This window comes from Geotrypetes seraphini, chromosome 1 (assembly GCF_902459505.1).
Source record: "Geotrypetes seraphini chromosome 1, aGeoSer1.1, whole genome shotgun sequence".
Lineage (NCBI taxonomy): Eukaryota > Metazoa > Chordata > Amphibia > Gymnophiona > Dermophiidae > Geotrypetes > Geotrypetes seraphini.
This window is the reverse complement of record NC_047084.1, coordinates 399,605,005-399,619,023: the sequence shown is the minus strand read 5'-3', so window position 1 is coordinate 399,619,023 and position 14,019 is coordinate 399,605,005. Positions and strand designations below refer to the sequence as shown.

Sequence of the window (14,019 nt, the reverse complement as noted above, 5' to 3'; positions counted from 1 at the left end):
CACCCCCGACGTCATCCGAGTAGCTTCCCCTTAAAAGGGGCGGAGCCAACGGCGCCCAGCCGTTTGGCTCTGTAGAAGGCAGAGAGGAGGCAGAGAAGCGAGAGGAGAAGAACAGGGGAGCAAAACCAGGAAAACAAACAAAACCGGAGGAGAAAGCAGGAGCAGAGGAGGAAGGATCGACTGGGGCAGCGGCGAGAGTTAGCTCCGCCCACCCCCGACGTCATCCGAGTAGCTTCCCCTTAAAAGGGGCGGAGCCAACGGTGCCCAGCCGTTTGGCTCTGTAGAAGGCAGAGAGGAGGCAGAGAAGCGAGAGGAGAAGAACAGGGGAGCAAAACCAGGAAAACAAACAAAACCGGAGGAGAAAGCAGGAGCAGAGGAGGAAGGATCGACTGGGGCAGCGGCGAGAGTTAGCTCCGCCCACCCCCGACGTCATCCGAGTAGCTTCCCCTTAAAAGGGGCGGAGCCAACGGCGCGCGGCGAAGGCGAGCGGTAAAGGCGCTCGCCTTAGCGAGAGCGCCTTTGCGAAGGGCCTTGCAAGGGACGAGTATCTACTATCAAGAACACCGAGGAGGACTGAACGGTAAGGAAGCGACAAACACAGAAGGTAAGGAAGAGACAGACGCCAAAGGAACAAACCCACACATACAATCAAGGTGAAGTAGAGCGGAGACAGCACACACAAAAGAGACAGCAAGGCAAGCAACATAAGAAGCAGCAGGCAAGGGACACAAGCACACACAAGGGAAGCAAGAAATGGAAGCCCAAGGAAGTCAGAAGGTGAGCTTTCCAGTCTTCTGTATCGGCTGCAATATGTATGACTACCTCCCTTCGGGGATCCAGGCATACATTTGCAATCGATGCATGGAGATGGATAACTTGAAATATCAGGTAAGACTACTGGAAGGAACAGTGATGGAACTCGAAGACAGAATCCGAGCACAGGAGAAGATTCTAGTGGAGTACAGCCCAAACGACGAGGTCAAGGAACTAGAAATGTTCATAGAGGAAGCTCATCAGCACCACGTAGAGATCCCAGGGCTGGAAAACTGTACTCAGGAAACCGATGTGAGGAGAGAAGAAACCGAAGACGAGGTAGGAGACAACCGCACACCAGGAGGAATAGTGAGAGCACAGGAAGACATCGCCCCACCCAAAGAACAGGAAACAATTTCAAGAGTATCATTGGAGGAAGAAGACTGGCCCTACTCCAAGGACGTGGACCTACGCCCCCCAAGGAACTCCCGAATAAAGAAGATGGGGATCATCGTAGGCGACTCCATCATACGACATGTGGACAGCCACACCGCAGGAGGAAGAGAGGACAGAGTTGTCACCTGTCTGCCTGGAGCAAGAGTGAAGGATGTGACCAACAGGATCTCCAGGATCATAGATGGAGCAGGGGGAGAGGACACCGCTGTACTTATCCACGTGGGAACAAATGATGTGAGCGGGCGGAAGTATGACAGGGAAGAGATGAAGGGCCAGCTCCGCTCACTCGGAAGACAACTGAAGATCAGGGAGGTGAAGGTGGCCTTCTCTGAGATCCTCCCAGTACCAAGAGCGGATGGAAAGAGACAAGGGGAATTGCAAGTAATCAACGCCTGGATGAGACGATGGTGCGAAGAAGAAGGCTTCGACTTCGTGCGCAACTGGACGGCGTTCTGGGGAAAAAGCAAGTACTACAGAAGGGACGGACTACACCTCAACAAGGAAGGAGCAAGAGTTTTGCAGGCAACATGAAGAAGGCAATCGAGAAGGCTTTAAACTGAAAGATAGGGGAAAGCCGACAGTCGACCACCGGTCGATGGTACGGATAGCAGGATGCCCCGACGAAGAAGCCAAGGACAACTACACCTACACAAGAGAAGACGACCTCACAGCCAATAAGGGAGAAAAAGCAGGAAGGGACAACTCAGACACAGGAGGGGACGACCACACAGCAAACAAGGGTGATAACACAGGAGCAGTAAAGGATACCGTAATTGAAACTACAGGGACGGCCAAGAGTAGAAGGTCCTAAAAGGTAACACAAAGGGAACTTAGATGTATGTATACGAATGCTAGAAGTCTGGGTAACAAAATGGGGGAACTAGAGACAATAGCAAGACATGACATATTGGATATCATTGGCATAACAGAAACATGGTGGAATGAAGAAAACAAATGGGACACAGTACTACAGGGATACAAACTGTATAGAAGAGATCGAGTAGGGCAGAAAGGTGGAGGTATTGCTCTATATGTTAAGGAGGGAATAGATTCTGTTGAAATGGTTACAACAGAAATGAAAGAGAAGCTTGAGTCACTCTGGATCAAAATTCCTGGTCAATATGGCGCAGATACGAAAATTGGCCTTTACTATCGTCCACCAGGACAGGCGGAGGAAACTGACTCAGAAATGATGGAGGAAATCAAACAAGAATGCAAGACAGGCAATGTAATTATATTGGGAGACTTCAATTTCCCAGGGATAGACTGGAAACTAGCAACCTCCAACTGCGGCAAGGAAGCCAAGTTCCTGGAGGTGCTAGGGGATTGCTTCCTGGAACAAATGGTAAAAGAGCCGACAAGAGGCAACGCCACCTTGGACTTGGTCCTAAATGGCCTCACGGGACCGATAACAGAAGTGGAAGTCATGGTTCCACTGGGAACGAGTGATCACAATGTAATCAACTTTAAACTTGACATCGGGAAAGGGAAACATGCCAAAACCTTAACCACCACCTTGAACTTTAAAAAGGGTAAATACGATAGCATGAGAGCCATGGTAGAAAAACGACTCGAGAAGATGGTGGACAAACTTGAAACGGTTGATCAGGCATGGACCCTACTGAAAAATACTATCACAGAAGCACAAGATCTCTACATTCCGAGGATTTCCAAAGATCGGAGAACAAAGAGCAAAAGAGAACCGGCATGGCTTACCATACAGGTGAAGGAAGCCATAAAAGAAAAGAAGGACTCTTTCAAAAAATGGAAATGCATAAAGATAACCGAAGCCTGGAACAAACATAAAGATGATCAGAAGAAATGTCACAAGGCGGTGAGGGATGCAAAACAGGAATATGAGGAAAAAATAGCCCAGGAGGCCAAAAACTTCAAGCCCTTCTTTAGATATGTGAAAGGGAAAAAACCTGCAAAAGAGGCAGTGGGACCCCTGGACGATCAGGGAAGAAAAGGGTACATCAAGGAAGATAAACAAATCGCAGACAAACTAAATTCCTTCTTTGCGTCCGTCTTTACGAAGGAGGACACCTCAACAATACCTGAAGCGGAGAAAGTGTTTGCAGGAGAAATAGAAGACAGCCTCACCACAGTTGAAGTGGACTTAGACCAGATATACTATCAGATCGACAAACTTAAAAGTGACAAATCCCCTGGACCGGATGGGATTCATCCGAGAGTCTTAAAGGAATTGAAGGTTGAAATCGGAGAGTTATTGCAAAAACTTGCAAACCTGACAATCAGAACTAGACAGATACCGGACGACTGGAGGATAGCGAACGTCGCCCCAATTTTCAAAAAAGGATCGAGAGGGGAACCGGGCAACTATAGACCTGTGAGTCTTACGTCTGTCCCTGGCAAGATGGTTGAAGCACTGATCAAGGATATCATAGTCCGGCACTTGGACGCACATGACTTGATGAAACCCAGTCAACATGGATTCAGGAAAGGGAAATCATGTTTGACGAATTTACTCCAATTTTTTGAGACCGTGAACGAGCAAATTGATAGTGGGAAGCCGGTGGACATAATATACTTGGACTTCCAGAAAGCGTTCGACAAAGTTCCACACGAAAGACTTCTCAGGAAACTACAAAGCCATGGCATAGAGGGGGATATACAAAGGTGGATAGGCAAATGGCTGGAAAACCGAAAGCAGAGAGTGGGCATAAATGGGAAGTTCTCCGACTGGGAGAAAGTGACTAGTGGTGTACCCCAGGGCTCAGTACTTGGGACGATCCTTTTTAATATTTATATCAATGACCTGGAGGAAGGAACATCCAGTGAGATCATCAAGTTTGCAGACGATACAAAACTATGCTGGGCAATCAGATCGCAGGATGATAGAGAGAAACTCCAGAGTGACTTGTGTCGGTTAGAAACATGGGCGGAGAAATGGCAGATGAAGTTCAATGTGGAGAAATGCAAGGTAATGCATTTAGGCAATAAAAATAAGGAATACGAGTATACAATGTCAGGTGCAACTCTGGGGAAGAGTGAACAAGAAAAGGACCTGGGTGTACTGATAGATAGGACCCTGAAGCCGTCGGCACAATGCGCGGCAGCGGCAAAGAAGGCAAATAGAATGTTGGGCATGATAAAGAAAGGAATCTCGAGTAGATCGGAGAAAGTTATAATGCCGCTTTATAGGGCAATGGTCAGACCACACTTGGAATACTGCGTCCAACATTGGTCTCCCTACCTAAAGAAGGATATAAAACTGCTGGAGAGGGTGCAGAGACGAGCAACAAAACTGGTGAAGGGTATGGAGAAACTGGAATACGAGGACAGACTTATAACACTAGGATTGTTCTCCCTTGAGAAAAGGAGACTGCGTGGGGATATGATCGAGACCTTCAAAATACTGAAAGGAATCGACAAAATAGAGCAGAGAAGATTATTTACATTGTCCAATTTGACACGGACTAGAGGACATGTAATGAAGCTAAGGGGGGACAGGTTCAGGACTAATGTCAGGAAGTTCTGCTTCACTCAGAGAGTGGTTGACACCTGGAATGCCCTCCCAGAGGAGATTATGACGGAATCGACCGTCCTAGGCTTCAAGAGCAAACTAGATGCATATCTCCTTAAGAGAGGCATGTAAGGATATGGTGGACTATAAATTAAGCCAGGTGTACACCTGGCAGGGCCTCCGCGTGTGCGGATCGCCGGACTTGATGGACCGAAGGTCTGATCCGGAGAAGGCAGTTCTTATGTTCTTATGTGGAAGTGGAGAGCTTAATTTTACCACCATTGTATTTGAAACCAATAATATCTGGTTGAGTCCCGATGGCCACAAGTAATGGTTCCAGTGCTAAATTAAAAAATAATGAAGATAGAGGATATCCTTGACGTGTGCCTCTTGTAGGTTTAAAGATGTCAGAAAGGAGGCCATTAATAGATATTTGTGTACTTGAGTCAGAATATAATACACCAATCATATTAATAAATTGAGTAGGAATATTAAACTTGCGTAGAATAGCAAAAATAAAAGGCCATTCTACCCTATCAAAAGCTTTTTCAGCATCTAAACCCACAAGTGCAAGTCTACGGCCAGAGGATTGGCATGCACAATTATGTTCAGTAGAGTACAGGAATTGTTGGAGGAGTACCTTCCATTAATAAATCCAGTTTGATCTGTAGTGATCAAGTGCAAAATGACTTGTTGCAGTCTGGTTGGAGTCTGGTTTCTAGTATCTTGGCAAATCTTTTGGCATCTACGTTAATTAGTTAGTAACATGCAAGTATCCTTCCCTGGTTTAGGGACTACAATTGATGGTTGCTTCTGTAAACGTTCTGGAAGCGGATCCTTGCATTTTCAACTGAGCAAAAAACTGCTGCATGTATGGTACTAATGTATTTTGAAAAGTTTGATAAAACTCAATTGTGAATCCATCTGGGCCTGATGAGTTTTTTTTACCATTTCAGAGATTGAATCTAGGATCTCACCTTGCATAATAGATGAGGAAAGTTGGTCTTGATCCTCAATGGTTAGTAATTGAAAGTCAATTCCATCTAGAAAAGGTACGCGAGATTGTATTGTCATCCAACTCTGAGGAGTATACATTTCCATAGTATTTTTTAAATTCATTTAAAATCTCAGTGGTTGTAGTAATGGTATCCCCGGAGGAAGTAATAAGTTTATCAAATGATTTTTTTTTTTTTTTGCTTTTCTTTTGCAGGTAAGTTGCAAGAAGATGACCTGGTTTGTTATTTTCAGTGTAGTAATTAGCTTCTGCAATGAAGACAGATTGCACCGTGTTTTTCCGTAGAATAGAGTTATAATTAAAGCAAAGTTTTTGAAGTTCCAAAAGAATATTAACATTCCTAGTATCTAGTTGGTGTTCAAGCTCCTTGGATTTAAATATTTATGCTATCTAGTTACTTGTATATAATCAATTAAATATTAAAAGAATTTAACACCTGCTTTGGCACAAACTGAAGAGGCAGAAGAGCCCTCTGGAGAAGGTGGAATTAAAAACCTAGAGTGGATTTCTTCTGTACGGCTTGCGAGCGTGGGGAAAATACCCTACTGTCCAGAATAACACACCTATCTTATGCCCACCACTTATGAGGTATTCAGGAAACGCCTCAAAACTCACCTATTCCTGAAATACCTAGACAGCTGACCCACTTCCCTCCTTCCCCTCTCTTGCCCTTTCTCCCCATTGTTCCCACATCCCTTAAGTTAACTCAACTTGTACGTCAACTCAACTTGTACCCCACTAATCTTCTGTAAACCGCATAGAACTTAACGGTATTGCGGTATATAAACATTATTATTATTATTATCTACTAGAAAAAATATTAACAAGGTAAGAACCTAATATTTCATGATTTTCTTGTTATGTAAGTGAATTATAAAAGCTTTTATTCTCTTTAAATTCACTTTGTGCCAGTGATGGAAAAATAGGATAATTTGTTATAAATGAAAATGTTCTTATTTTTCATAGCATTAATAAATTAAATCCTTATTTTTTTAGCTGGATATATTATGCAATGAAGAAATTCTTGGAAAAGACCATACACTTAAATTTGTAGTTGTAACAAGATGGAGATTTAAGGTATGTGACAAATATATTTTATTTTGGGTTTCAGCTTGGGTGAATTATTAATCTTTGCCATTAGTCTTAAATGTACTATCAAAGATTATAAAAAAGCAGGGGAAACAAATCCACAAAATACAAAGGAATAAATCAAAGTGGAAATATCCAATCAGAATGGTGCACAAAAAAGTGTCTTTCAACTCATCTGATTGATCCAATATCTTTATTCATCCAAAGTAACTCAATGACCCGACATGTACATGTTTCGGCCTCCCGGCCTGCATCAGGAGTCTTGGGAGTCTTTTGGTGTATAAAAGAGTGTGAAAACTTATGTCAGCCACTTGAAATGCTGCTTCTATATCCATTTGTTGTGAGTCATCTCCAGATATTTCGAATGTCTGGAGATGACTCACAACAAATGGATATAGAAGCAGCATTTCAAGTGGCTGACATAAGTTTTCACACTCTTTTATACACCCAAAGACTCCCAAGACTCCTGATGCAGGCCGGGAGGCCGAAACATGTACATGTCGGGTCATTGAGTTACTTTGTATGAATAAAGATATTGGATCAATCAGATGAGTTGAAAGACACTTTTTTGTGCACCATTCTGATTGGACATTTCCACTTTGATTTGTTCCTAACAAAGATTATATCATTTATGGGGAAAATGTGATTGTCCATTACCAAAAAAACATTCTACTGAGCAAAGGGTGAGTCTACCACAAATTGCAGATAATAAAACATAATAACATAGTAAATGACAGCAGATAAAGACATGAACAATCTATCCAGTCTGCCAATAGTTACATGCATTCTACATTCATGATTAAATTTTTAAAAAGTTTTTTTTTCTTTGATATTTTTGGACCATAGACCGTAGAAATCTGCCCAGTACTCTCCTTAGGTCCTAACTACTGGAGTTGCCATTGAAGCACACTCCAGCCTATCTGAACCATACTACTACTACTATAAGAAAATAAGAATTTGCTTCTGCTGGGTCAGACCAAGGGTCCATCGAGCCCAGCGGTCCGCTCCCGCGGCGGCCCATCAGGTCCATGACCTGTAGAGTTGTCTTATTGTCTAACCCGTTGATCCCTACTCTTTTATATCCTAAAAAAAACCCTTTTTCCCTTTTTGCTCCTGTGTCCTCCCTTATCTGTAGCCTTCAATCCCCTTATCCTTCAGGAATTTATCTAGTCCCTCTTTGAAACCCCTTAATGTAGTCTGTCCTATTACACCTTCTGGAAGCGCATTCCAGGTATCCACCACCCTTTGAGAGAAGAAGAACTTTCTAGCATTGGTTCTAAACCTGTTCCCTTTCAATTTCTCCGAGTGCCCTCTTGTTTTTGTAGTTCCCAGTACGCTGAAGAACCTGTCCCTCTCCACCCTCTCTATGCCTTTCATGATCCTTTAAGTCTCTATCATGTCTCCTCTGAGTCTCTGCTTTTCCAGGGAGAAGAGACCCAGTTTCTCCAACCTTTCAGCATATGAAAGGTTTTCCATACCCTTGATCATTCGTGTAGCTCTCCTCTGGACCCTCTCAAGTATTGCCATATCCTTCTTAAGGTACGTTGACCAATATTGGTACTCCAGGTTTGGGCGCACCATTGCCCGATACAGCGGCAGGATGACTTCCTTCATTCTTGTTGTAATACCCTTCTTGATAATACCCAACATTCTGTTTGCTTTCTTTGAGGCCGCCGCGCATTGCGCCATTGGTTTCATTGTTGTATCCACCAACACTCCCAAGTCCTTTTCAAGATTACTTTCCCCCAGTACCAACCCCCCCATTTTGTAGCTGAACATCAGGTTCTTTTTCCCTATATGCATGACCTTGCATTTCTCTATATTGAAGTTCATCTGCCATTTATTTGCCCTATCCTCCAATGTTGTCAGGTCTCTTTGAAGTTCTTCACATTCCCCTGTAGTTTTAACCCTGCTACAGAGTTTAGTGTCATCTGCAAACTTTATAACTTCGCACTTTGTCCCTGCTTCCAGGTCATTTATAAATACGTTGAACAGCAGCGGTCTGAGTACAGACTCCTGTGGGACACCACTCGTTACCCTTCTCCAGCCCGAGTAGTGGCCCTTCACTACAACCCTCTGCTTTCTGTCTGCCAACCAGTGTTTAACCCATCTATGTACATCCCCTTCCACCCCGTGGTTCCACAGTTTCCCAAGTAGCTGCTCATGAGGTACCTTGTCAAAGGCTTTTTGGAAGTCGAGATATATGATGTCTATGGGGTCCCCTTTGTCCATCTGGCTGTTTATCCCTTCAAAGAAGTGTAGTAAGTTCGTTTGGCATGATCTTCCTTTGCAGAACCCATGTTGGCTCATTTTCATCAGCCTATTCCTTTCAATAAGCTCACAGATACTGTCTTTTAACAGTGTTTCTACCATCTTGCCTGGCACTGAAGTCAACCTCACCGGTCTGTAGTTTCCTGGATCACCTCTCGATCCTTTTTTACTATATTTCACTTCTATAGCACTGAAAGGTGTATGCAGCGCTGTACGTTTTGACATTTAATAGACAGGCCCTGCTCGGAATAGTTTACAATCTAGCATGAACAGACAAGACATGATATATAGAGTAGGGGATGCAGAACCCAAGGTGAGAGAAGTTAGGCATTAAAAGCAGTCTCGAAGAGGTGGTCTTTTAACCTTCCGCCCAGTGTGTGGCATCAGCCAAAAAAGCACACAGGATGCTAGGAATTATTAAAAAATGGATGTTAATCAGACTAAGGATGTTATAATGCCCCTGTATCGCTCCATAGTGCAACCTCATTTGGAGTATTGCGTTCAATTCTGGTCTCCTTATCTCAGGAAATATATAATGGCACTAGAAAAGGTTCAAAGAAGAGCGACCAAGATGATAATTACCAAAACCATCTCTCTGCGTAAAATACAAAATCCTTGGGTTTTGGATGAGCTTCTTTTGCTAAAAAAAACTATTTAAGATTCCTTGAGAGAAAATGGCATCAAAACAAATCACTTACAAGCCTAAGACTTTACAAAGAACAAGCTTCCTTCTACAAGATGAAAATTAATTGTGCAAAAAAATTACTATTCAACTAAAATTTTAAAAGCAAAAAATCCCTCTATACTTTACTCTATTCTGAAGTCCATTGCCCCTGTCACCCAGAAACAAGGCATTACTCCTAAGACTAGCCCAACAGCTCAAGATCTCGCTATTTCTGTAAAAAGATTGATGACATATGGAAAAAATTTGATCTTACTCTGTCTAAAGACCCTCCCAGTGCTCTAACATAGTAACATAGTAGATGATGGCAGATAAAGACCTGAATGGTCCATCAAGTCTGCCCAACCTGATTCAATTTAAATTTTTTCTTCTTAGCTATTTCTGGGCAAGAATCCAAAGCTCTACCCGGTACTGTGCTTGGGTTTCAACTGCCGAAATCTCCGTTCAAACCTACTCCAGCCCATCTACACCCTCCCAGCCATTGAAGCTCTCCCCAGCCCAATACTGGCCTTAGTTCAATTTTTAATATTATTTTCTGATTCTAGATCCTCTGAGTTCATCCCACGCTTCTTTGAACTCAGTCACAGTTTTACTCTCCACCACCTCTCTCGGGAGCGCATTCCAGGCATCCACCACTCTATCCGTAAAGTAGAATTTCCTAACATTGCCTTTGAATCTACCACTCCTCATCCTCAAATTATGTCCTCTGGTTTTACCATTTTCCTTTCTCTGGTAAAGATTTTGTTCTACGTTAATACCCTTCAAGTATTTGAACGTCTCAATCATATCTCCCCTGTCTCTCCTTTCCTCTAGGAGAGACAGGGGAGATATTCAGGGATTCCAGTCTCTCCTCATACGTCTTCTGGCGCAAGCCTCCTATCATTTTCATCACCCTCCTCTGGACCGCTTCAAGTCTTCTTACATCCTTTGCCAGATACGGTCTCCAAAACTGAACACAGTACTCCAAGTGGGGCCTTACCAATGACCTGTACAGGGGCATCAACACCTTCTTCCTTCTACTGGCTACACCTCTCTTTATACAGCCCAGCATCCTTCTGGCAGCAGTCACTGCCTTGTCACACTGTTTTTTCGCCTTTAGATCTTCGGACACTATCACCCCAAGGTCCCTCTCCCCGTCCGTGCATATCAGCTTCTCTCCTCCCAGCATATATGGTTCCTTCCTATTATTAATCCCCAAATAGATTACTCTGCATTTCTTTGCATTGAATTTTAGTTGCAAGGCATTAGACCATTCCTCTAACTTTTACAGATCCTTTTTCATATTTTCCACTCCCTCTTCGGTGTCTACTCTGTTACAAATCTTGGTATCATCTGCAAAAGGCACACTTTTCCTTCTAACCCTTCAGCAATGTCACTCACAAACATATTGAAAAGGATCGGACACAGCACCAAACCCTGAGGGACTCCACTACTCACCTTTCCTTCCTCTGAGCGACTTCCATTAATCACCACCCTCTGGCGTCTGTCCGACAGCCAGTTTCTAACCCAGTTCACCACTTTGGGTCCTAACTTCAGCTCTTCAAGTTTGTTCAACAGCCTCCTATGAGGAACTGTATCAAAGGCTTTGCTGAAATCTAAGTAAATTACATCTAGCATATGTCCTCGATCCAGCTCTCTGGTCACCCAATCAAAAAATTCAATCAGGTTCGTTTGGCACGATTTACCTTTTGTAAAGCCATGTTGCCTCGGATCCTGTAACCCATTAGATTCAAGGAAGTACACTATCCTTTCTTTCAGCAACACTTCCATTATTTTTCCAACAACTGAAGTGAGGTTCACCGATCTGTAGTTTCCTGCTTCATCCCTGTGACCACTTTATGAATAGGGACCACATCCGCTCTCCTCCAGTCCCCAGGAATCACTCCCATCTCCAGAGATTTGTTGAACAAGTCTTTAATAGGATTTGCCAGAACCTCTCTGAGTTCCCTTAGAATCCTGGGATGGATCCCGTCTGGTCCCATCGCTTTGTCCACCTTCAGTTTTTCAAGTTGCTCATAAACACTCTCTTCTGTGAATGGTGCAGAATCTACTCCATTTTCTCGTGTAACTTTGCCAGACTTCCACTTATCACTTGCTAAATGTTCTACTTTTAGTCTTCCTTCGCTATCTGATATCAAACACCTCTTCCAAAGAGTTAATATAAAGGGCTCACGCTTAGAGATTATTCCACCTCTCATCCTAAACATTTTTTTTTCTTGCTTTGGACCCTTTATACATACTCTTATCCTAAATAGCCTTAAATCAGGATCATTACCATTACAATTTAAAACTGCCACAGTCTACCCGATTGTAAAGGACATAAAAGCTAGCTTAGAAGATACTTCAAATTACCGTCCTATTGCTAATATTCCGTTCATAGCCAAAATAATAGAAAGAATAGTATTTGACCAACTATCAGATTTTGTTGAATCCACCAATGCCTTATACCTAAATCAGATAAGTTTCAGGAGATACCACTCGACAGAATACTCACTAATAGGCCTGACAACAAACATACTCTATCATCTAGACCAGTGTTCTTCAACCTTTTTACACCCGTGGACCGGCAGAAAAAAAAGAATTATTTTGTGGACTGGCAAACTACTAGGACTAAAATTTAAAAACCCCGTTTCTGCCCCATCTCCGCGAGCTCAGTCCCCACAAATCATCTGATCCCATCCACACAAGCCTCAGTTATGATTTTATATTGAATGTATTTTATTAAAGTATAAAAAGAAACGATATTCTGTAGAATTGTCATTTTATAAATACAAATAATTCAGAGCAAGGATCAACAAAACCCCTGTCTCCCCTCCCCTTCACATATATCCCCTCTACTATCAAGAAAACTGAACAATCCAAATTATTACAGAACTAGTCATTAAGCCCGTTACATTAACGGGTGCTAGAAAATGTCTATCTGTCTTTCTTTCTTTCTGTGTCTCTCCCTCCCACTGTCTGTCTTTCTTTCTGTCTGTTTCTCTTCCTGGCCCCCTTTTCCTGTCTGTGTTTCTTTATTTCTGTTTCTCTCCCTGCCTGCTCTCTTTCTGTGTGTCTGTTTTTCATTCTCTTGCGCTGCCTGCCTATCTTTCTGTCTCGCTCCATGGCCCCCTTTTGTCTCCCCCCAAAGACAACCAAGATTGTTCCCTGGCCCCCTTTCCCTTTCTCCCCCTCCCCCACTTCCCTGTGCAGCAACAGCAGCATTTCCCCTTCTGTGTAGCAGCAACAGCATTCCCCCCTTCCCTGTACAGCAGCATTCACTCACACTTCCCTGTACAGCAGCAGCATTCCCTCCTTCCCTGTGCAGCAGCATTCCCCCTTTCCCTGTGTAGCAGCAGCATTCCCCCTCTTCCCTGTGCACCCACCCATTGCCTGCTCCCCCTGTTCCCTTCCTTTTCCCTCCCCCGTCCAGCAGCATTCATTTTCTGCTCCTCCTGTGCATATGCCCCACAGAAATTTACTTGCCTCACAGAAAAGCGCTGCACCGTGCTGTTGCTGGCCTCAGTGTCTTCTCTACAGTGTGGCCAACCCTAGCGGAAACAGGAAGTTGTGAGAGGGCGAGCCGCAGTGGAGAGGAGATCGTGAGGCCAGTGGCAGCACAGCGCAGCGCTTTTCATTTAAACGCTGTGAGCATGCGAGAGGGAGGAGGAGGAAAAATAGATGCCGGCAGGGGGGTTTGGAGGTCAGGGCGTGTGCGGCAAGCCACCGCTCGCACCTGAAGATTTTAAAAGGGCGCTTGGCGTTGGGAAGATGGGGTGCGTGCGGCAAGCCGTCGCTGGCGCCTGAAGATTTTTTAAAAGCGAGTATTTTTTTTTTAGTTGAAAGACGCGGCGTTGGCTCCTCTCATGATCCCCACCTGCGTCGGAAGTCCAACGCAGGCGGGGATCATGAGAGTAGCCACCGCTGCGTCTTTGAAAGAACGAATGGCGGCGGCGAAGGGAGAGAGTTTCCTTCCGCCGCTGCCGCTCCTTTTCAAAGCGGCCTGCTTAGGTTCATGGGCGGCTGTATTGAACCTCGCAGGCCGCTCTCCATATGATAGCATGTTCCTTCTGACGCGATCGCGTCAGAGGGAACGTGCTTCATGTGGAGAGCAGCCTGCGAGGTTTGCTACAGCCGGCCGCGAACCTCATCAGGCCGCTTCAAACAGGAGCGGCAGCAGTTGGTGCGGGAGGGGGGGGAGTCGTCGACGCTGCTGCGGCGCAAGGGGATCGGGGCCATGCTGCCAGCGGGATAGCCCTCAGCCCTCTCCCTTCTCCTCTCGCACGC

At 44.3% G+C, this 14,019-nt stretch overlaps 1 protein-coding gene across 1 annotated transcript in view; it reads left to right on the top strand.

Annotated features, from left to right (window-relative positions):
- PCGF3 (polycomb group ring finger 3) overlaps positions 1 to 14,019 on the top strand; it is a 1,052,715-nt gene that overhangs the window by 982,755 nt on the left and 55,941 nt on the right. Inside the window, 1 exon segment of the mRNA XM_033918044.1 lies at positions 6,708 to 6,788. Coding sequence (XP_033773935.1) covers positions 6,708 to 6,788 — 81 coding nt within the window.